The 27,391-nt window shown below is 40.6% G+C and overlaps 1 protein-coding gene and 1 long non-coding RNA gene across 7 annotated transcripts in view; one reads left to right on the top strand and one right to left on the bottom strand.

The window, feature by feature from the left end:
• The first annotated feature begins 890 nt into the window (after positions 1 to 890).
• Positions 891 to 2,141, top strand: LOC116057135. The gene is made up of 2 exons (XR_004106740.1): positions 891 to 993; positions 2,072 to 2,141. It is a non-coding gene; the product is annotated as an uncharacterized LOC116057135 (long non-coding RNA).
• Positions 2,142 to 11,971: 9,830 nt separating this feature from the next.
• LOC116057126 (deoxyribonuclease-2-beta-like) overlaps positions 11,972 to 27,391 on the bottom strand; it is a 240,191-nt gene continuing 224,771 nt past the window's right edge. For 4 of the 6 annotated variants that reach the window (XM_035991879.1, XM_035991877.1, XM_035991878.1 and 1 more), the window contains exons 3-9: positions 18,504 to 18,610; positions 16,438 to 16,618; positions 14,722 to 14,815; positions 14,029 to 14,187; positions 13,755 to 13,940; positions 13,287 to 13,340; positions 11,972 to 12,486 (exon numbers count right to left, since the gene is read on the bottom strand). In XM_035991879.1, coding sequence (XP_035847772.1) covers positions 11,990 to 12,486; positions 13,287 to 13,340; positions 13,755 to 13,940; positions 14,029 to 14,187; positions 14,722 to 14,815; positions 16,438 to 16,618; positions 18,504 to 18,604 — 1,272 coding nt within the window. In that variant the 5' untranslated portion in view covers positions 18,605 to 18,610 and the 3' untranslated portion in view covers positions 11,972 to 11,989. Of the gene's footprint in view, positions 12,487 to 13,286; positions 13,341 to 13,754; positions 13,941 to 14,028; positions 14,188 to 14,721; positions 14,816 to 16,437; positions 16,619 to 18,503; positions 18,611 to 20,004; positions 20,099 to 20,374; positions 20,525 to 27,391 lie in introns of those variants that run through there. The other 2 variants (XM_035991875.1, XM_035991876.1) reach the window with 2 other exon arrangements.

Genomic DNA, 27,391 nt, shown 5'->3' with positions numbered 1-27,391 from the left:
CCTCGCTTGATCGTTGTTTCAGCCAACATGGTGACACATGTTACAAGCGCCTCCAGAAAGTGCGTGTATTTGCCTTTGTCTGTACTTTTGCCTAAATCCCTTTCTCTGTTTGTTTCCTGCAGTCATCACCTTCACCATGCTCTGTTGTCTCCAGTCAGCCTCACCCCCCGGTCCCCTCCTCGCAGCTCCCCGCTCCATTCCGCCTCTGCTCCTGCTTCCAGCCTTCCCCTCTTCTGCTCCTCGGCTCCCCGTTTTCCAGCTTCTCTTCCTCGGACTCCTCGCCCTCGGCCTCCCCATCCTCCCTGAGCTTCCTCACCTTCCCCAGCCACAGTCATCGTGCCTTCGCTTAGTTCCTTCGTGTCCGTCTCCTCCCAGCCCCTCTCCCTTACCTATCCCTTTAACCCAAATAAACCCTTTGAGTCCTGCTTTTGGGTCCGTTCTGTCACACTCACAACATTGAGGTTCCTGAATGAGATTTTGTGCTCGTCTTTTGGGATAGGAATGGGGATGTTGATATCCGTGATGATTGCAAGATGGTCTGAGATATAGAGGTTGATGTTGGAGAGATGATTTACTGTGAGACCAGCGGAGCAGACCAGATCGAGGATATGACCATGAGTGTGGGTGGGGAAGTTAACATGTTCTGAGAAGTTGAAGCAGTTTAAAAGTTCCAGGAATTCAGTGGCAGATTTGCAGTTGATGTCGATGTGGAAATTAAAATCTCCAAGGATGAGGACAGAGGGTGATATGGCTCAGAGCTGGGTCAATAAATGTGAAACATCTGAGAGAAAGAGAGAGACAAGAGGACTGGGACCAGAGAACTTCGGAAACATTTAACTAATAACTGAACATACTATCTAACATTTATACTTCATACAATTTATTTTCTTTCTTCCAGACAGTGTCTGTAGTCACCACGTCACCAAACTTCAGGAACTTCAGATCCATTTCTCTGGACCTCTTTCTGGGTTGACCAGGACTTTAAAAACACAGGTATGTATCACAGGTTGGATGTTTCAGTCACGTCTCGTCCCTATGTCAACTTTCTGTGTTCAGTTGGTTTCATGTTTTCTGTTGGTTTTCAGCTTCCTGTTTTATTTTGGTAGTTCCTCTGTTCTTCCATGTGTTGTCTCTTTTTACTTCCTGTCTTTTGGTTTTCCCGCCTTTGTGATTGTCTTCTCCGCCCTGATGTCTTTCACCTGTTCACCAGCCCTTGTGTCACATGCCCCTTGTCAACCCTTGTTTACTTACTGACTTACTAACTTACTGTCGGGTCATTGTCTTGGACTGTGCTGTCGTGTTCTGTTCTGCTCTGTGCTTCTCTGTTCTGGTATGGTATGTTTGTCAGTGTTTCCAGTTTGTTCCTTGTTCCTGGTCTTTTGTATCCTCAGTACTTTTGGAAAGTTTTTGCCTGTTTCTTCAGGATGCTTTTTGTTGTACCATTGTTTAATTAAATCTTTGAACTCTACACTGCTCCTTCTTCTCTGTATTTGGGTCCAAGCCTCGCCACTCCCGTGACAGTTTCTGAATCAGTCTGTCTTCCTGTTTGTTACATCAACAGTCCTTTCAAAATGTGTTCCTAAAAAAACTAAACAAAAGGTAGTAAAGTGTTTAATCAGTTTAATAGATGACCATTGATGTGAAATGTTTAATGATGCACTCCTTAATATGTGCCATATGGCATAATGTAATATGCTATATGTATAATATTGCTTAATATCCAGTCACTTTCACTCAAATCTATAATTAAAGGCGCCACAAACACAAACAGCAGCCAGCAATAAAGATGTTTACTAGAGATGTATGAATGAATGATACATTAATTAATGTGAAAATACCAACTGGGAAATTATCAAAAACTGAATGTCTGGTACCAAATTAAGGATTTTTAAATATAACGCATTGACTATCAGGTGAAGAATGTTTATAGCTTTTGTCCCCTATAAGCCAAATTCCTCACTAATTAATTACTTTAAAACCTTTTGTAATGGCGATAATAAAAACAGGATGATGTGATATTCAAGCCCAGTGAATGTGCCGGTGTAACTGTTGCTGTAATTGTGTGTTTTAGGGAGTTATGTGGAGGATTTTCCTGATGGTCAGTCTGCTCTGCTGGAGCGCTGATGGCAGAGTGACCTGCAGAAACAACAACAGAACTGTGGACTGGTGAGACAACACTACTACTACTACTACTACTACTACTTTGAAGTAGTTTATTTCTGTTCTTTTTTCAGCAGCACAATAAACATATGGGAGAATTATCAGAGTGCGGGCCCCTCATTCTTTTAAGTTATATCCAGCTCCTTTTTGCCCTGCACCTCACCGGTGGGGATGTGCAATTCAATTCAATTCAATTTTATTTATAGTATCAAATCATAACAAGAGTTATCTCGAGACACTTTACAGATAGAGTAGGTCTAGACCAAACTCTGTACTTTACGAAGCCCCAACTATTACAGTGGGTGCCTCAAGAGCAAGCATTAGCAGTAGCTATTGCGACAGTGGCAAGGAAAAACTCCCTTTTTTGTTAGGAAGAAACCTCGGACAGACCCAGACTCTTGGTAGGCGGTGTCTGACGGCACCAGTTGGGGGAGTGGTGAATGGTGGCAATAATAGTCATAATAAAGATAGTGAAGCAGTGATCACAATGGTAGTCGTAGTAGTTCATGTCATAGTAGGGCACAGCAGGGTGTTACGGGGTGTAGTGTGGCACAGCAGCCTGGGTGGACGCGGTTGGACGCGGCAGGACGCAGTCGGACACTGCGGGGAAACGCAGAGCGTAGCAGGGTGTAGTAAGTCCATAGCGTCAGCTGCACCCAGGACCCCGGTGTAGGTGCCACCCAATTCCAAGGCGATGTTCTGGGTGAAGAAGAAGCAAAGGGACTCCGGGGAGAAAACTCCCCAGAGCTAGGTTAGTAACAGGCATTTCTGGGACTAAGATGCACACAAAAGGAGACAAGTGAAAAGAGAGAAGAGGGAGCGGCTCATTGTGTCCTTGGAAGGAGCTTCCCACAGCAGTCTAGAGTTATAATAGCATAACTAAGAGAGACAGGCTAAAGAGAGGGGCCCTGGACCGGGCTCGTACTCTCCCCTGCCGGAACGGGCTTGTACTTCCTGCCTCCCTCTACTCTACTATGCTGCAACTCCTCCTATACTCCCTAACTATAAGCTTTATCAAAGATGATGGTTTTCAGTTTATTCTTAAATGTGGCGACAGTGTCAGCCCCCCGAACCCAAGTTGGGAGCTGGTTCCACAGGAGAGGAGCCTGGTAGCTGAAGGCTCTGGCTCCCATTCTACTTTTAGAGACTCTAGGAACCACAAGTAGCTCTGAGTTCTGGGAGCGCAGTGCTCTAGTGGGACAGTAAGGTACTAAGAGCTCTTCTATGTATGATGGTGCTTGACCATTTAGTGCTTTGTAGGTCAGGAGAAGGATTTTAAATTCAATCCTGGATTTTACAGGAAGCCAATGCAGAGAAGCTAATACAGGAGAAATGTTATCTCTTTTGTTAGTTCTTGTCAGAACACGTGCTGCAGCATTCTGGATCAGCTGGAGGGTCTTGAGGGACTTATTTGAGCAGCCTGATAGTAAAGAATTACAGTAGTCCAGCCGGGAAGTTACGAATGCATGGACTAGTTTTTCAGCATCGTTTTGAGACAGGATGTTCCTGATTTTGGCAATGTTACGAAGATGGAAAAAGGCTGTTCTTGAGGTTTGTTTTAAGTGGGCGTTAAAGGATAGATCCTGGTCAAAAATGATTCCTAGATTTCTGACAGTAGTGCTGGAGGCCAGGGCAATACCATCTAGGGTAGCTATATATTTAGATAATGAAGTTTGGTGGTGCTTGGGTCCCAGCACAATAACTTCCGTTTTGTTTGAGTTTAACATCAGAAAATTTTGGGTCATCCAGGATTTTATATCTTTAATGCACGCTTGAAGTTTAGCTAACTGACCGCTTTCGTCTGGCTTAATTGACAGATATAATTGGGTGTCGTCTGCGTAACAGTGAAAGTTAATTGAGTGTTTCCTAATAATATTGCCTAGAGGAAGCATATATAAAGAGAATAGAATTGGTCCAAGCACTGAGCCTTGAGGAACGCCATGGCTAACTTTAGCGTATTTGGATGGTTTATCGTTAATATTAACAAATTGGGATCGCTCAGAAAAATAGGACTTAAACCAGCTTAGTGCGATTCCTTTAATGCCAACTAAATGTTCCAGTCTCTGTAAGAGGATGGTATGGTCAATAGTGTCGAATGCAGCACTAAGATCTAATAAGACAAGTATGGAGACAAGTCCTTTGTCAGCAGCAGTTAGGTCGTTAGTGATTTTCACCAGTGCCGTCTCTGTGCTATGATGCATTCTAAATCCTGACTGAAAGTCTTTAAATAGACTATTTCTATGCAGAAAGTCACACAATTGATTAGCGACTACCTTCTCAAGGATTTTGGAGAGAAAGGGGAGGTTAGATATAGGTCTATAGTTGGCTAAGACCTCAGGGTCGAGGGTGGGTTTTTTCAGAATAGGTTTTATCACAGCTACTTTAAAAGACTGCGGTACGTGACCCGTTAATAAGGACATATTGATCGTATCTAGTAATGTGGTATTGACCACGGGTAGTGCTTCTTTAAGTAGCCTCGTTGGAATGGGGTCTAAGAGACAGGTAGTTGGCTTAGCTGAAGAGACCCTTAACATTAATTGTTGGAGGTCTAAAGGATAAAAGCCGTCTAAATAAGTATCAGGTCTTATCGTTCTCTCTAGCCCTCCTGCGCCCAATGGTGAGCCGTTAGAAGCTGTGGGCAGAAGGTGATGAATTTTTTCTCTAATTGTTATAATTTTATCATTAAAAAAGGTCATGAAGTCATCACTGCTCAGAGCTATAGGAATAGATGGCTCAACAGAGCTGTGACTATCTGTCAGCCTGGCTACAGTGCTGAAGAGAAACCTTGGGTTGTTCTTATTTTCTTCTATTAGTGATGAGTAATAGTCTGATCTGGCATTTCTGAGGGCCCTCCTATAATTTTTTAGACTATCTTGCCAATCCACACGAGATTCTTCCAGTTTGGTGGAACGCCATTTACTTTCAAGTTTTCGTGAGATTTGTTTTAATTTGCGAGTTTGGGAGTTATACCAAGGTGCTAGTTTCCTTTCCTTCATCATCTTCTTTTTGATAGGAGCAACCGAGTCTAAAGTAGTCCGTAGGCAGGCCGTAGCAGCGTCTACAAAGTTATCAAGTTGGGAGGGACTAAAGTTAACATAACGGTCCTCTGTTATATTAAGGCATGACATTGAGTTAAGTGCTGTTGGAATATCTTCCTTAAATTTAGCTATAGCACTGTCAGATAAGCATCTAGTGTAGAAACTTTTATTTAATTTCGTATAGTCTGGTAGTAGGAATTCGAAAGTTATTAAAAAATGGTCTGATAATAAAGGATTCTGCCGAAATACTATTAAATCGTCAATTTTGATGCCATATTCTAGCACAAGGTCAAGGGTGTGGTTAAAACAGTGCGTGGCCTCATGCACCCTCTGACTGAAACCAATAGAATCTAGCAGTGAATTGAAAGCAGTACTAAGGCTATTGCTGTCAACGTCCACATGGATATTAAAATAACCTACAATAAGTACTTTGTCTGATTGAAGGACTACACATGATAAAAACTCTGAGAATTCAGATAAAAACTCAGAATATGGACCTGGTGCTCGGTAAACAACAACAAATATAATTGGCTGTACTGTTTTCCATGTTGGGTGTTGAAGATTAAGAACAAGGCTTTCAAACGAGTTATAATTTAGTTTAGGTTTAGGATTAATTAACAGGCTCGAGTCAAATATGGCTGCAACTCCCCCTCCTCGGCCTGAGCCTCGTGGAATTTGGGTATTATTATGACTGGGAGGAGTGGCTTCGTTTAAACTAACATATTCGTCATGGCCCAGCCAGGTTTCGGTGAGGCAGAATAAATCAATGTGGTTATCTGATATCAATTCGTTTACCAATAATGCTTTCGATGACAGAGATCTAATATTTAATAGTCCACATTTGATTTTCCTATTCTGTTCTATCGTTGCAGTGGTTGTTTTAATTCCAATTAGGTTGTTTAGTATAGCACCTCTTTTGTTAGCGTTTGGTTTAAACAGTCTCAGTCGGGGGACAGACACGGTGGTTATGGGATTATGAATGGGTGATTGCTCTGAAGGGAGCACAGAGGGGCGTGTAGCGCTGTATCTCTGATTATTGACTTTGGGAGAGTGTGTCTAGTCAGTGTGCTTGTGGGAGTGTTTACGGGATGTAAACAGTCAATCAGAGGTCTGGGTATGCAGGGCGTGGTGCAAATTTCCACGTAGCATCTGGCTTCCGCGTGTATTGGGATGAATCCCATCCCTGCTGAACAGGGAGCCACGTTCCCAAAACAGATTGAAGTTGTCAATAAAACCTATCTTGTGAATGCTGCATGTGAGCTGGAGCCAGGTGTTAAGGGAGAGTAGTCTACTAAAGAGGCATGATCCGCGACCTAGAGATGGAAGTGGGCCCGAAATAAAAACCGACTTCCCAGTGCTTCCCAGTGGTAAAGTCTCGCCTTGTGCGCTCACACTCCTGAATCCGAGTGGACATGTCGTTATGTCCACAATGGACCACGATGCGTTTGATAGAGGTCGGAAATGAGGGTATCAGGTCCATAACTTTAGCCAGGATGTCTGCAACTTTGGCTCCGGGAAAACAGTGTGTGACAGCATTATGAAACCGTAGGTCTCTAGTGATGGAGTCCCCAATAATTACTGTGGTTAGGGGGAAGAGCGGACGAGGAGTGGGGGGGTGTGGATAGCCGGTGACGGGAGCAAAACAGTCAGTGTCGGTTTCAGATGGGCAGGGAAAAGAAGAGGAAGATTGCTTACCGTTCGGTTGTGGAGATTGTTTTTGAGGAACATTGTCATTTGGCCGATCCAGGCAGTGTAGGCCACCGGACCGTCTGACTACCGCATCCCTCACAAGCTTTCGCCGCGCGGTAGCAATCGTCTTCCGTGACGACGGCTGGTCAGTCTGCTTTGAAGCGGGGCGAGCCCGGTGAGCCGCACTGGCCACCTCCGACTCCGACAAAGCATTGAAGCGGTTGGAGAGGCTGAGGGCAGGAGGCGATGGAGCCCTACCCGAGGATCTCTTTCGGCCGCAAACCACCTCAGTCCAGGGTGGCTTGATAACCGGTGTCGAGCAGGACGATGGGCGTGGGCAGGCAGCTGGGTCCCATGGCGCGGTATCCTGGAAGGCCGCCGAGAGAGATGAGATCCGGAGCGACTGATTATGAGCCACGTCCAAGCAGGCGGTTAACAAAGCATCTTTGGTTTTTAAGTCCTCGGAAAGCCGACGAACATCTTCCCTGAGGTCAGCAATTTCTTTGTTTGTATTATTGAACAACGAGGAAATCCTGAGGGGGAGTGGGGACTCGCCAGGTGTAGAGGTTGCCATGAAGCTAGCGTTAGTTTAGCCGGTAGGCCTAGTCTTGATAAATTAGCGTGAGGCTAATACTTACTTACACGTAAAAATGTATCTTTGGTTTTAAAAACACTTTATTAGTATAATTAAAACTAGGCGATAGAGCCGACTGTTAGGTAGGAGGTTGAAGGCAGCTGCCGGCTGCCTCGTCCCCGCCGACTGCTGTCGCTTGTGGATGACGTTCGCTTGTGGATGACGTGACGTATTCAGAGTGAAAGACGGAGATCAACATGATGGATGTGCACACTACTGCTACTGCTTTACATGATGTGTGGACTAGCCAGACCCTCCTCTGCAGCGCTGTGGAGGAAGGTCAAGACATGCATGACTACAGAAAGAACATTGCCCAGTGCGTTCTCACCGAGTTTCATGCAGGCTTTATAAACATGGACAACCGGTGGAAAATATTACTTCATCCCCATTTTATTTTCTGATTACATTTTATATTTTGATTATAAATTGTCAAATGGTAATGTGTCAACTTAACAGATGCTGTAAGGAATTGTGGGATGGCATTATCTCCTTTCCTTGGGTAAATTATGGTCCAGTGTTTCCTATGCTAAAGGAGATAACAAAGGAAGCATTGAAGCATCTTTCCTTGTCACTTAGATAATTCAACCGGCGCTCATCATGGCTGCCACTTAACTACTTACAGATCATTTCTCTCCATTGGGAACCTTCCTAAGAAAAAAAGACTACTGGACTGCAGCCCCTGTGTCTTTAGCTGCATGCTAATGGCTGCTAAGCTACACTGTTTCTGTTTTTTCTTTTTTTCTTGAGATCTGCACAAGTAGGTGATGGAGAGAGAACAATTCTGGGTGAATCTCTTTTTGATCAATTTTCAAATTAAAGTCAAAAGGTGACACCCCTACTAATAAGTAAATATCATTATAGCATAGCAGTAGTTTTAATGCTTTGACCTGTATGACTGTGAGATTAATAACTATAGCTGGGTATCACCACTGAACTCCTGATTCAATTTCTGATTCAATGTCATATTTCAGTTGCAAAACTAATTATCTCTGACATTTCTACAAGTTTCCCTCTAACCTTCTGCATTATTAAGTGTCAATGTTTACATAAAAAATTTCCCCAAAGCAGTTACATTAATGTACTTTTGACAGAACATGAACACACTACAGCTGTCAACACAACACAGTTTAACTCTCCAGACTGTACAGTCAGAGTATTTAGTGACATTTCATTCAGATATCTGGAGGAGACAGAGAGAACATTTTAAAATTAAAAAATTAAAAAATTAAAAAGATTTTTTTCATTCAAGAAACGGCTTCACCAGGTCGCTATAGAATATTTTTAAACAATCCCCAGCCCTTCCCAAATTTTCCTGGTTCTTCACCTCCACCTGGTACATATGTTTTAGTTTTATTAATAGTGATAGAGGGTCCCACACAGTTCGAGCCTGATTTAGCATTTGGATAAACTTTGCGATGCAGTGTTTTTTTCGGCCTTTAATCACTGGGTTTGGGGGGGGGTAATTAGAGCCCTCTTACCTGAAAAATGTGGTGCGTGCGTCTGATATTGGTGCGTGGGCTGTAGTGTGGGGATCCCGGATTAATTTACTGTCCTACCTGGAGAATGAAGTCACACACCAGAGCTGTCCTTGGGTTCTTAAATGATTTTTATTTAACAGTAATACAGCCAATAATGACACAGTATAGCAAGAGGGGAGGGAGGGTCAGAGCTGGTGTCTTATGTCTTTTACAGTGTTGGGGAAGTTACTTTTAAAAAGTAGTGTTTGCTCGTTACTTCTTAAAAAAGTAATGTTACTTTACTTAGTTACCCCCTATGGAAAGTAACTTTTTACTTTACTCGTTACGTTTACGTTACTTTTAAAAGCAGGCGTCTCTGGCAGAGACTGAAGTTAATTATACAAAAACTATCTTTGACCATAAAGCCAATCTCTGGTTTATCAGTGAAGTGTCTGAACTCCACTGCAGGCTGGATTCTCTCCTCACAGAGGGACGGCTGATTCATTATGAACCAGTCCAGCGCGGGTTGAACGCACATCAGCAGGTCATCGGCGTTACACAGTGTTAGTGTATACTATGTAATGTCTGTATCGACTTGTACTGGTCGCGCAGCCACGATGGTCCGTGCATTGTCGTAGACACATGCAGCCTCTTTTCTGGAAATCCTTGCATGTCCATGCAGCGGTCCGCTGCGTGTATGTATGAGGCCGTCTCCACCGCATCCATCTGTGAGGTTGTCAGCTTTGTGTCTGCCTGGCTCAGAGCGCCGTCCAGCAAAAAGCTACGAAGTTTAAAACGCTCTCAAAAGTTAGCTTTGGCTCTGCTACCAGCCTCTGTCACGTCCCGTGTGGAGCTTGTGAGCGCGCAGCTGAGAAGGCAGTGTCGCTGTCAAATCTGTCTCTGGGAAAAGTAACGTTGTGCCGAATTGAAAAAGGAACTACGTTTCGTTACCAAATTTTTAGTAGTAGCGCGTTACACTACTTTTTACCCGAAAAAGTAGTTTGTTACTTTGTATCGCGTTACACCCAACACTGCTTTTACAGGCCTTTATTTGTAGACTTATTCAATTAACGGTTTCTCAATTTGGTAGTGTGACTTTTACATTTTTAGTCACTCAGAATTTGTGTTTTTAAGTATCTAAACTAAATGTATGAATTGGTTTACGTTGACTGTTTGTAAGACCTGTTCTCTGTTGAACTCTTCCAGAACCAAGCCTCCATTGTGTGTTGGACTTTTAAGGCAGAAAGCTGTTTTTCCAACAGGCACCGAGTCCTAGTTCACAGTCAACTGTTCACCAATTCCTCACAAAGCACAATAGCACTTTTACAACTTTATAAAAGATTAAGTTATAATTACCTCATTCAAAATTCTTTTAAGGGAATTGTAGAGCCATTGTATAATGGAGTACAAATCGAGGCCTCCCCCTCTCTTGCTATTACACATGTTCATACATCATAAAGTAAGCACAAAGGTATCTAAAGTAGAAGACAATCAGACTTGTTGAACTCTTGGTTATCATCAGGGCCAGACAGAATTTGCGGACGCAGAATTTCACAGATTTTCTGCAGATTTAGATTATTTTTTTAATTAAACGCAGAATGTTAACATATCTTCATCACAAGCAGAAACACAGTCCGCTAAACTGCTGCTCTGCCCGCTGCGTTCCAGACAGACGCTGAGAGGTGATTTTTGCGTTGGGTATCTGACGCTGAGAGACGCTGCCTAAGAGTCTGTATTTTACGAGTTAGGAAACGGGCTGTAAAACAATATGAAGGAAAAACATGATTACTTATTTTCAGACAATGTAATGTGTGTACCATGTCTGTTAAACTACTTTCAGGATACCCACAATGCACTGTCGGCACACTTATGTTTCTTATTATTAACATTATTGGCTTGGTAATAGTTACCATTATTTATTTGTATTACCAATTGAATCTAAGCCCTACGGCCTAATGGGGGACATCGTCCTCAGAGCATCTTCACCTGGACGCTCTGTCCCCCTCTGCTGTTACAACTCAGAATACACACAATTTCTCTCAACAAGACTAAAGGCTGGTGTGTGTGTGTGTGTGTGTGTGTGTGTGTGTGTGTGTGTGTGTGTGTGTGTGTGTGTGTGTGTGTGTGTGTGTGTGTGTGTGTGTGTGTGTGTGTGTGTGTGTGTGTGTGTGTGTGTGTGGTATCTCTACGTACCTACGAGTCAATTTAAAGCAGAAGCATAAATCTGCCTTTAAAATAGCTAACGTTTCAACAACAGAAATGTAACGTTACATAAACTAGGTCTAAGGGTTATGATTAGGTGATGATATACATTAACCTACAGCTAAAGACACGTCAGCTACAACATGGGGAAATATAAGGTGACTATATTATTGTTAGGCAGATGAACTTGTAACGTTATAACAAACATAATGATAGCTACACTGACTCACTGTTGTAAATGAGAAGCTGTAAATCAGAAGGTTATCTAACGAGTCTGCTGCCAGCAGGACAGTAACGTCTCTCAGCTCCTGGAAAACAGAAGCCAGAGGAGTATTAATCAAAATTATTAAAGATATCTTACGAGTGGAATCTGTCCCGGAGAACTCAAAACAGCCGCTCGCTCCTCCTCATCTTCCAAGTTACCTGACAAAACAACGCGCCATGACAACTGCTATTTTATGGAGGATTTTCCATCTGCTGAGGGCATGGTGTAATATTTAAGTTGTAACTTATGACATCGTTAGACCTATTTCAGCTGGTGCAATCCTTAAAATGTTAAATGTTTTAAAAGTTAGAAACATTCAAACTACTAACTTATTACATCAAAATTGACTTGAATTGGTAGCGATTCTAATTTTTTAGAAGTTATTTATTTTTCTGTCCATCCTCTTTTGTATTTCACTATGGATTCAGAAATATGTCAATTTATAATAATTTGAAAGTGAAAAACCGAAGCACACTCAGATCCAAACACCAGAAAAAAAAACAGGACTTGTAGACGGCGAGGAGAGGCGTGTTTATCCTATCGATCATTCAATGTCACATTCATTATTGGAGTCAGAGCCAGGGTCAAGTTTAGGTTTCTTAGAGGCAAAATATTGTGAAAGGTCAGGGGACGAGTGGCGACGCTTTAAGGCGGCTGGACTTGGGCAATTCTTAGTTCCAGCAATAAGACCTTTAAATAGGTCACTTGCCTGTTGATGTTCAAAGCACAGTGCCCCCCCCGGCCTTTCATATTGGGTGACTGCTCTGTTTACATCAGCGATACAGATCAAATTATTATTATTATCTGTAGCTACACACCACTTGGAATGATCATTACAAGGCTCCCACTCAACCTCCCACTTATCATTCTCTTTACCCAGATCAGCTTTTACAGATTTAATATTGATCACTTGACGTTGATTGCGTTCGCAGTAGGAACCTTCACGGTAACACTGTTGGCCCCAGGTCTGGACTCTCACATCAGTGTTGATTTTCTTTATAGCAGTGTATGTCTCTGCAATAGTGAGGTAAAGATCTCCTCCTGCAAGAACAACAACATACGAGTCATGTTACAGAAACTGATCACATCCTGTCAGTTCAATGCTGACTGATGTTACACAAAATACTGTAGGACACTGCACAACACACTCAAGCAAACTAAACACACACTGTGTGATTTTACAATTTACTCCGTGTGACTTGAATGTTATACGACAGTACAGGTGCTGTTTACGTCAGTGTTTTTCGTTACTCTCTTGACCGTGCGCTGTGTGCGCGACACATGGATGTATAATAATAATAACTGGGCTAAATGGTGTTTTATCATAAATCCATAGACATGGTGAGAAAGCTCTGGCCCTAAATCAATCAGTTGTCAGGATAGAAAACTAAACGTCTCGTCCCGTGCTTCTAACAAGCTAACGTCAGCTCGACTCCAGTAAGAGAGAGAGAGAGAGAGAGGTCAACGTCAACAAAGATGTTTATATATGCAGCATAGAATTTATTTGTATTATGTTTAGGAGGGGGGGGAGGAAGATAAACAACAGGAGTCCCTCAGTTTTCATCCTTTATGTCACACTTTTCCCTCAACATTCAGCAATGTTACCAACATGACATCATGACATATGTCTAAATTGGCGTGTCATACATACACCACTTCATGAGGTTAGTCTGATGTGACAATAAGCTAATCAATAAATCTGTTCCACGTTTCTTTCCATTGAAGGTCATTTTTACACACTCTGCACATTGGTGTTGGGTTTAAGAAAATAATACTTCAAGATTATTAAATACTTGGAAACTGTAAATGTGTGAGTATTTAAGTATTTGGTAAGGACTTACCAAATCTCTTTGAGTCCTTAAGTGTCTCCTGTCTAGTTGTAGTTGGAGTAGGTTCTGAAAAACAAACAGGAGAATAGTCAGTTAGTGTAATCTTCTCTACATCTGAGGCAGGGTTCGTTGGTATTTTGTGTTTACAGCCCATAATGTCCCTGACATTTATAGACCAATACACTGACAGTCTTTTTCATTTGAGGAGCAGAGTCTCTGACACTTTAATAATAACTTTTGGGAGGTTATCTTTCTGAAGACTATTGAAACATGAAGTCAGTGATCTTCAGCAGCTACACACATTTAAATATAACCAGTTCTAACCAGTCCCAGGCTGTAATCAATCATTAAGATAAACAGACTGATGTTAAACTACAGAACAAGCTGCTCTCATTACCACAGTAAAATGTCTCTTTTCTTTGTAACTTTGTCTTTACTAAGTTATGTAATCTGATTCAAACCATCATGCAGATATCTTACTTTTATACTGTTCTTTAGCAATGCTACGAAAGGGTGTTCCTGCATCTGATGTCAGCTCCTGGATTTTCTTTCCTGGTGTACTTTTCTTCTCTGTAACCTGTATAAGCTCTTTATGGAAGTTGGCATTGGTGTCTTTTGGAATATGATGATCAAACGGGAAAGCTTTGATGTCCAGCAGGTGTTGACCTTCAAATAGTACAACAAGACAACATTAACATTATATTCAAATCAACAACTAAGAACATAAATATGAAGATTTAACTGAGAACATTACCTATCTTGTTGAACTGGTTGTACTTGAATGTTACACAGATAAACGTCTGAGCATTCACTGCTCCGGTGGATGGCCAGAAATTATTATCTCTTTCAAAAGGGAACTGTGGTACGCTGTGTGAGAGCCAGACTCCTGTGGTTTTATCCATCATCACAACTCCTGAAACATCAACAGATAGACAGACAACTATTGGCTGATAGATGATGATTGTTTAAAATCATAATATGTGATTTCCTGAATGTTTTAATACTTTAAACTAACATAAAATACTGAGCTCTGTTGCTGCTCTGATGTTACTTTAAGAGAGTTTTTTATCAGCATGAGCCAATCTGATTTTATGTCAGTATGATCTGATATAAACACAGATTCTCATTCAAAGGATTCAAAGACAGAAGCTGAAGGAATTCAATTCAATTCTATTTATAGTATCAAATCATAACAAGAGTTATCCCAGGACACTTTACAAATAGAGTAGGTCTAGACCACACTCGATAATTTACAAAGACCCAACAATTCAAGTAAAAAGGAACTGAACAAACAGGAGTCACAGATCATTGATAAGATAACAGAGATGTGATGTCATTACATACAAGAAGTATGACATCATACTGAGCAGACTCTGTCCTCTGTGATGAAAACCTGATGGAGGTTCAGAGAGATGTTTCCTGTGAGAGTGATGCTTCCTCTACTCACCTTTACTGTGACCAAACGTAGAGGCAACAGAAGGCTTTACACCATTTACAGCTGGAGGTTGGTCGCTGTAGGAGATGAATCCAAAGTCTTTTGGCTATAAATGATGCAGAATAAAGAGAACATTATGTTTTAATTATTGGGATGTTCAAAGAGGGGAACAGAAAGGAAGGTACCAAATGCAGCATGCTTTCTGGACACATTCTTGTTAAGAAATGTTGAGGTCTGTAGGCTATGGTTAAACTGTAGCAGAGAGGTGCAACGGATCACAAAACTCACGGTACGGATCAGATTAAATTTTTGGATCAGCACAAAACAAGGGGGAACAATTTAATAATAACTATTAACAATATAACTTCTTTCACCAGTAAATTGCTGTTAAGCGACAAAATCAGATGAGAAAAAGGTATTTTCCAATAACTTTGAATGCACCACGAGATTTACCAGTTTCAAGTGAACACACCATTTAGTCACGCCTGTGTTGTTTTACCGACAACGGCAGCTGCAGACGGTTGTACCTCCTGGTGTTAGAATCCTCTCCAGTGAAATACAGTCTCACGTTACACAGTTTAGCTGTCAGCATTTAACCATGTTTAATCCAGCTGCTAGCTAACGCTAGGCTAACGTTAGCTGCTGCGAAATGTAACGTTAGTGTTAACCAGCGTGACATGCAGCGAGCATCAGAGAGCAGAGCAGGCATTTAAGTGTCCGAGAAATGAGACACCGAAATCTGCGTTGCTAATCAGGTGCTAATACGGCCCCGGGGCTGTATTAGCACCTGATTTTAACATGCACCGTTCAGGTGAACAGAAAATTTAGTTGCCTGTATATTTTCACGGCAACCCTCCCTAGAGATTTCTCAACCTACTTTGAATAACAGCGACAGTAAAAATAGATTTCACACTTATTATGGTTAAACTTTTTAATTGATTTACGATACACATGCGTTCTGAACCGTGAGTGTTGATCTGTACAGACCACAGATCAACTATGGTCTGTTAACCACTACTGTAGCAGCCTGGTGTCCTGTTCAGGGGATCTGATAAAGGTAAACATAGTAACATGTTAGTTACGGCCATGCATAATGGCAATTCAGTCAGGCACCGGCTGGCTGAGTATTCATACACACACACACACACACACACACACACACACACACACACACACACACACACACACACACACTGTGTTTTACGTCACTCACCAGACAGTCCTACAATAATGCAGATATTTCCATTTATTTTAAATTCCTGCAGCTAACAGTTGAGACTGATTCAACTTTTGGAGAAAAACAAACCGACATCACCCTCTGGAGGACAATATGTAATGCTATCCGTATAGCGGTGTGCGAGTCCCGTAACGTAACAGGAAACAGGAAACATCACTGCCTCTATCGCTGCTACAAAGTTTTAAACACTATGAAGATAAAAAATTAAACCCTAGCACTGAACCTCCCAGGAGTGTAACAAGAGGTGACTGTCATCTCTCTCTTGTCTCTTTCTCGCTTTCTCTCTCTCTTTTTTGTGTGAAATGAAGCTGCCTTCAAGTGCAGTCGGAAAAGTTGGTTGCCACTGTCACTGAAGTTCGAAGCTCAGAAAATGGTATTCGGTAAAGCCCTAATACAAGTAGTACAGACCATAATATCTATCCATCAGTTTGAGTCATGGTTTAATTTTTATCAAAATAAAAACAGAGCTGCAGTTTAAACATGATTCTCACCATGTCTTTGATTAATTTAAAAATGGGCTTCAGGGTGTTTGCCAGGACACCTTTAGGATCGTTGATGCGTTTATCGTGATCTTCAGAGGTCTGCTTCTTCTTCTCTTTTGAATCAATGTAAATATATTCCAAACCATCAGTGTTGATCTCATGCAGTCCGGGTGCCTTGTAGATGATGTACCTGATGATGAGGAGAGAAGAGAAACATCAATGTGCAGAGAGGACAGAGACTACTACTACTACTACTACTACTACTAATAATAATAATAATAATAACAACAACAACAACAACAACAACAACAACAATAATAATAATTTAAATAACTAAAAGTTTGTTAGAAAGTTAGCTTTTATTTTGTGCTGTTTGTCTTGTGTAACAGGCGGTAGGGTTGGTGCAGATAAAGCTACAGCAGCAACGTTTGAAGACTTTAGTGACGCGAGGACATCATATCCTCTGCTGCACAGACGTTCAAACCTCTTAAGGCCAGTTCTTTTTCTAACTTCATTCGGTGTTTCACTGTCACTGACACCACGTCTGTCCGTGATAGACAGGTCAAACTGTGATAGGGCCACGCCCCCTCATATAATCACAGTCGACCAGCTCCTTCGAAATTCTTCCCGTGAAGAAACTATACTAAGCTCCCTCAGCGCTTCTGGGCTAGCTTGGTTGGTTATCTGCTAAACAGTTCACAGACAGACCGTTAAGGACTACCTCGCCGAACACATTTCCCGACCCAGTCTGGATTTGCAGAGTAAGTACTTCGCAAGAAGTTTTACGTTCCTAGGTATGGACTACTAGCCAGTCAGAAGCAGAGTATGAGGGCGTGCCCTGACAGTACCTAGGTAAGGACTACTAGCCAGTCAGAAGCAGAGTATGAGGGTGTGCCCTGACAGTACCTAGGTAAGGACTACTAGCCAGTCAGAAGCAGAGTATGAGGGCGAGCCCTGACAGTAGGACTACTAGCCAGTCAGAAGCAGAGTATGAGGGCGTGCCCTGACAATACCTAGGTAAGGACTACTAGCCAGTCAGAAGCAGAGTATGAGGGTGTGCCCTGACAGTAGCTAGGTAAGGACTACTAGCCAGTCAGAAGCAGAATATGAGGGCCCTGACAGTACCTAGGTAAGGACTACTAGCCAGTCAGAAGCAGAGTATGAGGGTGTGCCCTGACAGTACCTAGGTAAGGACTACTAGCCAGTCAGAAGCAGAGTATGAGGGCGAGCCCTGACAGTAACTAAGTAAGGACTACTAGCCAGTCAGAAGTAGAGTATGAGGGTGTGCCCTGACAGTACCTAGGTAAGGACTACTAGCCAGTCAGAAGCAGAGTATGAGGGCCCTGCCCTGACAGTACCTAGGTAAGGACTACTAGCCAGTCAGAAGCAGAGTATGAGGGCGTGCCATGCTAGCAGCTAGGTGAGCATTATAACGTGTGTTCCAAAGTGACCACGTTTGTCTCTGAAGTAAAGGCTGGACTACAATAGAGCTGTTTGGAGCAGTTTGTGAACAGTGTTTTCTGTTGGAGATGGTAAGTCCCTTTGGGGGGGACTTTGGGCTTTTTCACTTTGTAAACCTATAACATGCACAAAAAAGATATATAACACAATAAAAGGAAGGGAAAAAGCTAAAAAGCATAATGTGAGCAGTTTAACCCTTGTGTTGTTCTCCGGGTCACCGGGACCCGTCCAGTTTATTTGACGTTTTGTATTGAGCTTCGCACCCCTGGACCCTGGACCCAGGACCCAGGGTCCAGGGGGTCCAGAATAAAGTTCTTTGATGTTCAAGAAATGTGGTGGGAACATCTTTAGGAACATCAACCTTTTCAAGAAGTCAGCCATACTGATTGTGATACCTGAACTTTTGTATCAGCTTATAGGAGTACAGATCCGAAACCAGTGTAAAAATACATTATATATATATATATATATATTATCATTTTTTAACAGGAGTAAAGTTCTAACCCTGTATAGATGTGATATCATTGCTATCATTATTGTCGGCCTGGGTTAAACTCTACTCTAACATGAAAATACAGACAAAGAATTAATCTAGTTTTTGAGTGTTGTCTCACCAGTCCACTGGTTCATCCTTATCGTTTCTGCATTTCACTTCTCTGACTTGTCCGTCAGCGCTCCAGCAGAGCAGACTGACCGTCAGGAAAATCCTCCACATAACTCCCTAAAACACACAATTACAGCAACAGTTACACCGGCACAGTCACTGGGCTTCAAGTTCACATCATCCTGTTTTTATTATGGCTGTTACAAAATGTTTTAAAGTGGCCATATTATGTTCATTTTCAGGTTCATAATTGTAATGTAAATGTACCAGAATAGGTTTACATGGTTTAATTTTCAAAAAAACACCATATTTTTGTTGTACTGCTCATTGCTGCAGCTCCTCTTTTCACCCTGTGTGTTTAGCTCTCTGTTTTAGCTACAGAGTGAGACCTCTCAACTCCTGTAACATCTTTTTTGGAAGTCGCACATGCTCAGTAGCTAGGTAAGCTCACAATTGCTAGCTAGCTATTTCTCCAACTTCAGCAGTACAAGGCAGGATAAGCCAGGAGACTTCTTCTAAACGAGGGCGCACTTCCAACTTTGTGTGGAATACCTGCAGAGCAGGCACATGTAAGTAGTTCTTTTGTAGATTAGGGTGAATTTGTGTGTGTTGTAGCAGTGTTTTGCCATTGAGCACAAGCTAGCATGCTAACGGTTAGCCCCCTAGCCCCCTCGTCTCAGCTAGTGACGTCACAAGCCGTGCAGATTTTGACCAGCTCACCCGGACACTGAAGGCAGGACACATTCAGAAACCGTATCTCACTCTAAACAGCATGGATGGTTTTTTTCAAAGTTTGTATGTGTGTGGAAGCACCAGAGACACAAAATAACACCCCAAATCCCAGAAAAAGTGATATTTTCATAATATGGGCACTTTAAAGTAATTAATTAGTGAGGAATTTGGCTTATAGGGGACAAAAGCTATAAACATTCTTTACCTTATAGTTATTGTGTTACATTTCAAAATCCTTACTTTAGTACCAGACATTCAGCAGTTTTTGATAAATTACCAGTTATACCATTTTTATATAATTTTTAATTATACCAATTACCATTTTTCACATGACTTCATTTATCATTCATTCACACAGTTACATCTCTAGTAAACATCTTTATTGTGTGTGGCATTTTTAGGCCTTTATTTGACAGGACAGCTTAGATTTGAAAGGGGAGAGAGAGGGGGAACGACATGCAGCAAAGGGTCGCAGGTTGGAATTGAACCCTCTGTGGTGAGGAACGAACCTCTGTCCATGGGGCGCACGCTCTACCAGGTGAGCTACCCAGGTGCCACTCTAGTAAACATCTTTATTGTTAACTGCTGGCTGCTGTTTGTGGCGCCTTTAATTTCAAGTTTGAGTGAAACTGACTGGATATTATGCAATATTATACATATAGCATATCACATTATGCCATATGGCACATATTAAGGAGTGCATCATTAAACATTTCACATCAATGGCCATCTATTAAACATGAAAGACTGATTCAGAAACATCAACCTGTGATACATACCTGAGTTTTTAAAGTCCAGGTCAACCCAGAAAGAGGTCCAGAGAAATGATCTGATGTTCCTGAAGCTTGGTGACGAGGTGACTACAGACACTGTCTGGAAGAAATCAAATAATGAATCATATGAATGTTTTTTAAAGATGACAAATAAGAAATACAGTTTTTGCTCGTGTTTCAGAATTATTGGATTCTGAGTAAAAACATCGACACAATCTAAGAAACAGTTCTTAATTTAAATTTAGCTCTTTTCATTTCAATGTATGAAATAATCGTGTGCTCAGTTATGTCAAATACATTTTCTTCATGCATTTATATCTGTTGTATCTTCTGATCTGAACATTTTAAAGTATTTCCAGTTTCAAAGAGTTCTTACCTGTGATGTTGGTCTGTGATACCGAGGAGGCAGAGAGCAGTTTATATAGCATCAGAGAGGGAGGAGGACGCTCTGACGTCACATATTTTGGAAATTACAGTAAGTAAACTCCCTTTACTTCTTGTTAAACTCACAGCCTTTCTCTGAATGTAACATCAAAATCAACAAGGAACAAGGGAGGTAACTTTTGGCACAATCCAGAATATATTTGCACATAGCACCTTTCAACAACGTCAATTTTATTTGTATGGCACCTTTCATTACAAGTAAACTTAAAGTTCTTTACATTAAAACAGCATGAATAGAAAATAATACAATAAACACAAAACAATCAACATATTTAAAAAAAAAAACTTTAATAATTACAAACAAGCAATCAGAAGCATTAAAATGTAGTGAAGACGTGACTTTAATTCTGGTTTCATCTCACAGTGTTTATTTCATTTTAATTCTGCTTCAGATGGAAATACAGTCAATGTTCTTCACATAATGTTGGGTAGTTTAATAGAATAGTACAGCATACTGTATGTATAAACATACCATGTGAATGTATAATGTGAACATACAAACTAACCAATATTAAACAACCAGGAAAGAGTCTCTGAAATGTAATTCAGTAGAACACCAGTCATGCATCTAAAGCAAAGTTGGGCGTTCCTCTGATTGTTTAACTACAGGAAGAGACTTAAAGTAAATGTTGAACAGGAACAGTTGTTTGCACACTGAGGTCTGACTATCCTCTTTTATAAAGATGAGCACACATGAAATATGATCTCTGTGTTTCACTAAAGAAACACTTTCCTTCAGTGATGATGACCCTGTTTGTCTTTGACTCTCTGTGTAGATCAGAGTCAGCAACTTAGCTCAACCAATCAACACTAGCAATAAGTTGAGTTGTAAGAGTTATTTTAAATGTTCCAATCTGATGTCAAATGACCTTTTTTTTGACAGCCATTGGCAGAAGTACAGCATGGGTATTTTTATGAAAGATATAGATTTTCAGTGGAGGGAATTACATATAGGCTATTTGTCAGCTTCTTAAGCCGTGTGTTGCCAATGTGTACATCGGTTTGAATTATGTTTTTATATTTTTTATTTCCTCCCACGATAGCTTACCACTGCTGGGGTTGCAACTGAAATAAAAGGCTAAAGCAACGACAGTTTATGGAAAGTAAAAATGTAATTCTGGTCAGATCTTGGTCCTGACTGATGGAGAAGTGATATTAATAAGAGTTGTGATTTACACATTTACAGCGTCAGCTATTTTTTGCCAGCTTTCCTCCTGTTTTAGGAAGCAGTGACTGTATTGTGTTTTGCCTGTAAAACCGTGTCTGTGTTCTTCATATTTATGTAGAATTACAGTTTGCTCTTCTTATGTAAAATATGCGGCTCTGGTAGATGTTTGCGATTAGTCATGCTGTGCAAACACCGCCTCTTTTATGTGAACGCTGATTGGGAAACCCTGGGTTGATTGAACTAGTTGATAACCACCGTCGTGACACAGCTTATGCAGGATCGCAGTTGTTAGGGTTAGGTGAAGCCGGGTCACTGACCTAAATCCAGGGCATGTTGATCCTGCTTCGTGGTACAGGCCTCTGGTTAGGTTCACAGGCTCAGTTACCATAGTAACTGACTCTGAGGTTAAGTTACCTCTCTTTCTAAAACGGGCTGGAATTACTCCTCTCTCTCAGGTTTGATTAACCTCTCTTTCTCAAACAGAAAACCCAGAGTTTCCCTCATCTCAGGGTTAACAAACTCAGAGTTTTCACTAAACCTGCTTTCTGAAAACGGGCCCCTGGACTCTGATCACCAGAGGGCGATGAACACCTGTGATGTTACAGTCAACACAAACACGTTGAATGAGACCGTGTATAGCATCATTTCCACCATTGTAGTAGACTGATTTTAATCCTTCATAATCGTAGATTCCCCCTGTCTTGTATTGTAGGCTATTTTTGTTCCTGTGCTGAATAAAAACACTAAAACATTCTTAAGTTAGTATTTATTGTAACTGGGACTCATCAGAATATTAATATTGAGCAGAGGTGGGCCGTCAGGGCCAGCAAGGACTTCTCTGCTGGCCAAGAAACAAATTGTGTTTTTTGGGTGGGTTTGCTTATGAAACATTCTTTTGGGTGTTTCATACCAAATGTTGTAACAGCGGTGATGTTGTGTATAGTTTAGGGTCCTCGCCACCACCAGACAAATCAGGATTGCAAATTGAACATGTAGCTTGACTTGAATGGCCTTCTTTTGACTGAAAGTTCTGCCAAACTACACTTTTTCTGCTCACAAGTTCCATTTTCACTTTCTCACAGCCTACTGCATTGAACGCTCCACCTACGTAAACACCTTACTGTAATCAACGGCGCCGTCATTACATCAACCAGCGTAGCGCGCGTAGTGCAAGCGTAGGGTTCGGTTTGCTGGAGAAAAATTCTAAGGTTCGGCAGAAACCCAACCCCGTCAAAAAGCCCAATATTCAGCCCAATCAGAAGCCCAATCCTGGATTCAGTGCATCCCTAATGAAAACCATTGACTGTTAATAATAATGGACAACGCATCCGGTTCGGCGAAGTACTGCAAATGCGCAAGTGCCTTAAACCTGCATTCTATCTGAATTCCAGCAGGGGGAGACTCCTTACGCCGCCTTCCCACTGGCACTTGAAATCAGCTCCGTAATACGCAATACGCCCCCAGCGGACGTCGTACTACACCGTGGAAAACCTTCGGAAGCGACTCACAAAAATGGCAGAGAGACTAGAACGAGTGATAAGTGTCTGAATGTACGATTCTCTCTGACCTCTCTTATACAGATATAAACAGAAAGGCTGCTGCGTGGAGAAAAGTTGCCCAGGACGTTGACATGTCACGTCGGTTAAATGTGATATAGGGTATAATGTCAATAGTTAAATGTGATATAAGGTATAATGTCAATAGTTAAATGTGATATAGGGTATAATGTCAATAGTTAATATGTGATATAGCGGTATAATGTCAATAGTTAAATGTGATATAAGGTATAATGTCAATAGTTAAATGTGATATAGGGTATAATGTCAATAGTTAAATGTGATATAGGGTATAATGTCAATAGTTAAATGTGATATAGCGGTATAATGTCAATAGTTAAATGTGATATAGGGTATAATGTCAATAGTTAAATGTGATATAGGGTATAATGTCAATAGTTAAATGTGATATAGCGGTATAATGTCAATAGTTAAATGTGATATAAGGTATAATGTCAATAGTTAAATGTGATATAGGGTATAATGTCAATAGTTAAATGTGATATAAGGTATAATGTCAATAGTTAAATGTGATATAGGGTATAATGTCAATAGTTAAATCTGATATAGCGGTATAATGTCAATAGTTAAATGTGATATAAGGTATAATGTCAATAGTTAAATGTGATATAGGGTATAATGTCAATAGTTAAATGTGATATAAGGTATAATGTCAATAGTTAAATGTGATATAGGGTATAATGTCAATAGTTAATATGTGATATAGCGGTATAATGTCAATAGTTAAATGTGATATAAGGTATAATGTCAATAGTTAAATGTGATATAAGGTATAATGTCAATAGTTAAATGTGATATAGGGTATAATGTCAATAGTTAAATGTGATATAAGGTATAATGTCAATAGTTAAATGTGATATAGGGTATAATGTCAATAGTTAAATGTGATATAGGGTATAATGTCAATAGTTAAATGTGATATAGCGGTATAATGTCAATAGTTAAATGTGATATAGGGTATAATGTCAATAGTTAAATGTGATATAGGGTATAATGTCAATAGTTAAATGTGATATAGGGTATAATGTCAATAGTTAAATGTGATATAGCGGTATAATGTCAATAGTTAAATGTGATATAAGGTATAATGTCAATAGTTAAATGTGATATAGGGTATAGAGTTGAGCCGGATACTCACTGAAATGAGTATCCGGTACGGATAAAGCACTTTTGCCGAGTACGAGTATTATACGAGTAATACGAGTCAATATCTGTGCTCGGAATGAATAAAAATCCTCATTGGGTAGCTGACTGTGTCTGCGTTCTGTGATAGGCTAGTCGTCACAGAGCCCCTCCCCCACACACATACAGATGTATTGCGTTGTTGTGTCCCGCTCTGCTCGTTCACACACACACAGAACAACTCTCTCTCTCTCTCTCTCTCTCTCTTGCTCTTTCAGGTTCGCGGGTCTTTTCCGTTAACGTTTAGGGTTTTTTCAGCTTCAGGTTTGTTTTTTACTTTGGTTTGTAGTACTTCCTTATTAACCAGTAGAGTTCTGGTAAACGTGGGGTTTGTTCAGACGTGGTTCTTGGTAGAATGCGACTCGCGTTGCGTTTCTGCCTGTCGGAGATTTTTTTTCTTTTTTAAACCGTCAGCTGGCTCTAAACAGATCTGAAAAACAGCGTCGGACTATTTGATCCGTAGAACACAGTCCCCACCGCCCCCCTCTCTCTCTCTCTTACTCTCTCTCACACACACACACACACACACACACACACACACACACACACACACACACACATACCTGGAGTGGAAATAAAAAAATAAAAAAAAATCACACTGATCATAAAAAAATTAAAAGTTAAAAAAAGAAAGTTATGTTGAGTATGAAAACTCTTGTTCATTACATTTTACTTCATAATTCAACCTCATGTGTTGTATTCATTGTTCTTGTTCTGTATATAGTTTGTTTGTTATCGGGATCTGAAGCTCAATGCTGATGCTGTCATGTAAATAGTTTTCTAATCAGCAATAAATATAACAATTTCTGATCAACCCATATCAATTGCATGCTTAAAATAACATACCGGTTAAAGCCCCGCCCATTTCAAGACAAACCGACCCACTTCCGGGTTAGGCCCCGCCCAGTCCGAGTACAGATACAGATACAGATAATTCATATGGTTAACAGATACAGATACAGATCATGCTGTACTCGCTCATCCCTAATAGGGTATAATGTCAATAGTTAAACGTGATATAGGGTATAATGTCAATAGTTAAATGTGATATAGCGGTATAATGTCAATAGTTAAATGTGATATAGGGTATAATGTCAATAGTTAAATGTGATATAGCGTATAATGTCAATGATATAGGTTATAATGTCAATAGTTAAATGTGATATAGGGTATAATGTCAATAGTTAAATGTGATATAGGGTATAATGTCAATAGTTAAACGTGATATAGGGTATAATGTCAATAGTTAAATGTGATATAGGGTATAATGTCAATAGTTAAATGTGATATAGGGTATAATGTCAATGATATAGGTTATAATGTCAATAGTTAAATGTGATATAGGGTATAATGTCAATGATATAGGTTATAATGTCAATAGTTAAATGTGATATAGGGTATAATGTCAATGATATAGGTTATAATGTCAATAGTTAAATGTGATATAGGGTATAATGTCAATGATATAGGTTATAATGTCAATAGTTAAATGTGATATAGGGTATAATGTCAATGATATAGGTTATAATGTCAATAGTTAAATGTGATATAGGGTATAATGTCAATGATATAGGTTATAATGTCAATAGTTAAATGTGATATAGGGTATAATGTCAATGATATAGGTTATAATGTCAATAGTTAAATGTGATATAGGGTATAATGTCAATGATATAGGTTATAATGTCAATAGTTAAATGTGATATAAGTCAAGGTCAAGGTCAAGGTAAACTTTATTATCCCACAAGGGGAAATTCATGTGGTCATTCATTACACGTCCTTGTCACAACATATTCTCTAAACATATAGACACCACAAACAAGCCAATAAGCATGTATAGAGAGGAGAAAATACTACAGAAATGACAATGACAGAAATCAACAATAACAATACAAAAAAAAATAAACAATCCTACAAAAAAGACAAAGCCAATCCGACGTCTGACATTTACGATACGAAAAGAGAAAAAACTATAAAATTATCATCAGGTAGCTAAACAATTTAAAAATAATAAGAAAAATTAAGATCTGCCATCCAGTTAAAGTGGCAGTGCGGAATTAAAGTGCCTGTGATGTGCTTGATCATTATACAGTCTGATCGCTGTAGGCACAAATGATTTATTGTACCTTTCTGTTCTAATTCTCTGTTGTAAAATTCTACCAGTTGACCTATTGCTTCTCATAAATTTATGGTGAAGAGGGTGAGTAGGGTCATTAAGGATTAAGGATACCAACCAAATATTAGACAAATCCGGCAAGCTAATGTTACCTTATGACTGCTTCCCAAGTCTCTTGTTTGAAATCTCTTCGGTTTCTTGGCTGAACCAGAAGTTTTTCTGGTCCTCCTTTGTGAAGGCCATCTCAAAGCTCTTATTCCTGCCCCGAGGAGCGAGGATGGAGAAGGGCTCTCTGAGGAGCTAGGAGCGAGGATACAGAGAGCAGCCTTCCTGGAAGCCTTGCAGCTGAAGCCGTTGCTAAATCCGCCCATACAGCTGACAAATTCATGTGACGCTTCACAGTTCAGTTCTGGACTATATTAGTTTTTGTGTACAAAATGTCACAATTGACAAGAACATTGACACTTTTCCAAACCGCAAACCTTGGATGAATAGTGAGGTTCAGAGGCTGCTGAAAGCCAGCGACACTGCATTCCCCTCAGGGGACCAGGAGGCCTACAAGCTCTCTCAGTCCAATCTGAGGAAAGCCATCCGGAAAACAAAGCATCACCATGCAACTCAGATAGAGAAGCACTTCAGCAGCTCTGATGCACAACATCAGGGAGAACTCTCCTCCCTCCTTTACCTCCTGTTTTGAGGATTTGAAGTTAAACTATTTCTCTGAAATCATGTGACCACGGAGTGTCCGCCCTCTCTGCAGGTATATAAACGGCTCTCTGCTCTCTGCCTCCTCAGCATCGCAGACCAACAACACAGGTAAGAACACTTTGAAACTGAAAATACTTTAAAATGATAAGAAAAGGAGAAAACACCAGATGTGAATGCATGAGGAAAATGTCGCCTAAC

Source organism: Sander lucioperca, chromosome 14 (assembly GCF_008315115.2).
Source record: "Sander lucioperca isolate FBNREF2018 chromosome 14, SLUC_FBN_1.2, whole genome shotgun sequence".
In the NCBI taxonomy this organism is placed as follows: Eukaryota; Metazoa; Chordata; class Actinopteri; order Perciformes; family Percidae; genus Sander; species Sander lucioperca.
Note: the sequence above shows the minus strand (reverse complement) of the source record. Positions and strands in the feature narration are given on the sequence as shown.